The sequence below is a fragment of the Acanthisitta chloris genome, unplaced genomic scaffold (genome assembly GCF_000695815.1).
Source record: "Acanthisitta chloris isolate BGI_N310 unplaced genomic scaffold, ASM69581v1 scaffold27125, whole genome shotgun sequence".
Taxonomy (NCBI): domain Eukaryota; kingdom Metazoa; phylum Chordata; class Aves; order Passeriformes; family Acanthisittidae; genus Acanthisitta; species Acanthisitta chloris.
In genome coordinates, this window is record NW_008672506.1 from 1 (window position 1) to 1025 (window position 1025).

Sequence of the window (1025 nt, forward strand, 5' to 3'; positions counted from 1 at the left end):
AGGGCTCAGCGGGGCGAGGATGCTGTCGCCGACCAGGGCAGGGAGGTCTGTCAGCAGGTCCTTGGTGCACGGGGCTGAACCCACCGAGGGAGTCGAGGGTGGGCGAGGAGCTTTCGGCGTGGGCTGGGCATGGCACAGAGCCTCGAACTGTCGCAGCATCTGGACAGAGTGGGATGGGCAGAGTGAGTGTTGGGAAAGGGGCATTGCCCTGGTCCGTCTGCCCGGGTGGAGGAGCTGTCCCCAGAGTCCCCTCCCAGGGCTCTGAGGGAGCATCACCCGCTGCAGGGAGAGGGGAACTGGGAGGTGCACAGAGCCATTCCCAAAATCCAGGTGTCCCCAAAGGCTGGGAAGTCACTCCTAGGAGCCTCCTTCCCTGGGGATTGAAGATGAGGATGTCCCTAGAGTCACCTTGGTTGCTCGGTTGGCCACAGGCCCAGGGCTGCCTTGGCTGAGCTGCTGCAGGCGCTGCCTGGTCACAGCAAGGATCTGGTCTGGAGAGAGCAGGTCAGAGCAGCCCAGGGCAGAGATGGCAGACAAGGATCTCTGCAGGAAAGCAGAGCAGGGCTGAGCCAGGCAGACCCCCACACACCCCAGCTCCCCCCAGCCCTCCGGGGTGGGCACACCCCTGCTCACCATTCGGACACCGTCACTAGGCTCCTCCAGTGCTCGGCCCAGCAGCTCCAGCACCACCTCACAGTTCAGGAGGCCACACCTGGGCAGGGCTGGGGGTCAGGCCCAGGCAACCATGGGGGTGGAAAGGGCTCAGACAGCCCCCAGGGAGTGTCCCTCTCCCACACTTACTCCTTGAGGAAGTGCTGAGCTTCCTCCCTGGTGAGGAAGACCTTGGCCCCACGAGTCAGGGCTGACACCAGGCTCACCTCCCGCAGGCAGTCCCCAGGGCTGTCAGCATCCACCCTGCTGGGGGACACACCAGGCTAGGGACTGGGCCACCTGCTCCCTCCTGGGGTCCTGGCACAGACTCAGCACCCCTGAGCAGGCAGGGACCCCCCTCAACATCTCTGCCC

The 1025-nt window shown here is 65.2% G+C and overlaps 1 protein-coding gene across 1 annotated transcript; it reads right to left on the bottom strand.

Annotated features, from left to right (window-relative positions):
* Positions 1–84: 84 nt before the first annotated feature.
* ENTHD2 (ENTH domain containing 2) lies at positions 85–915 on the bottom strand (the record flags this gene model as incomplete). The annotated part of the gene is made up of 4 exons (XM_009074559.1): positions 85–159; positions 409–543; positions 634–712; positions 802–915. Coding segments are annotated over 4 exons (403 nt in total), but the record flags the coding sequence as incomplete, so codon positions are not given.
* Positions 916–1025: the final 110 nt, after the last annotated feature.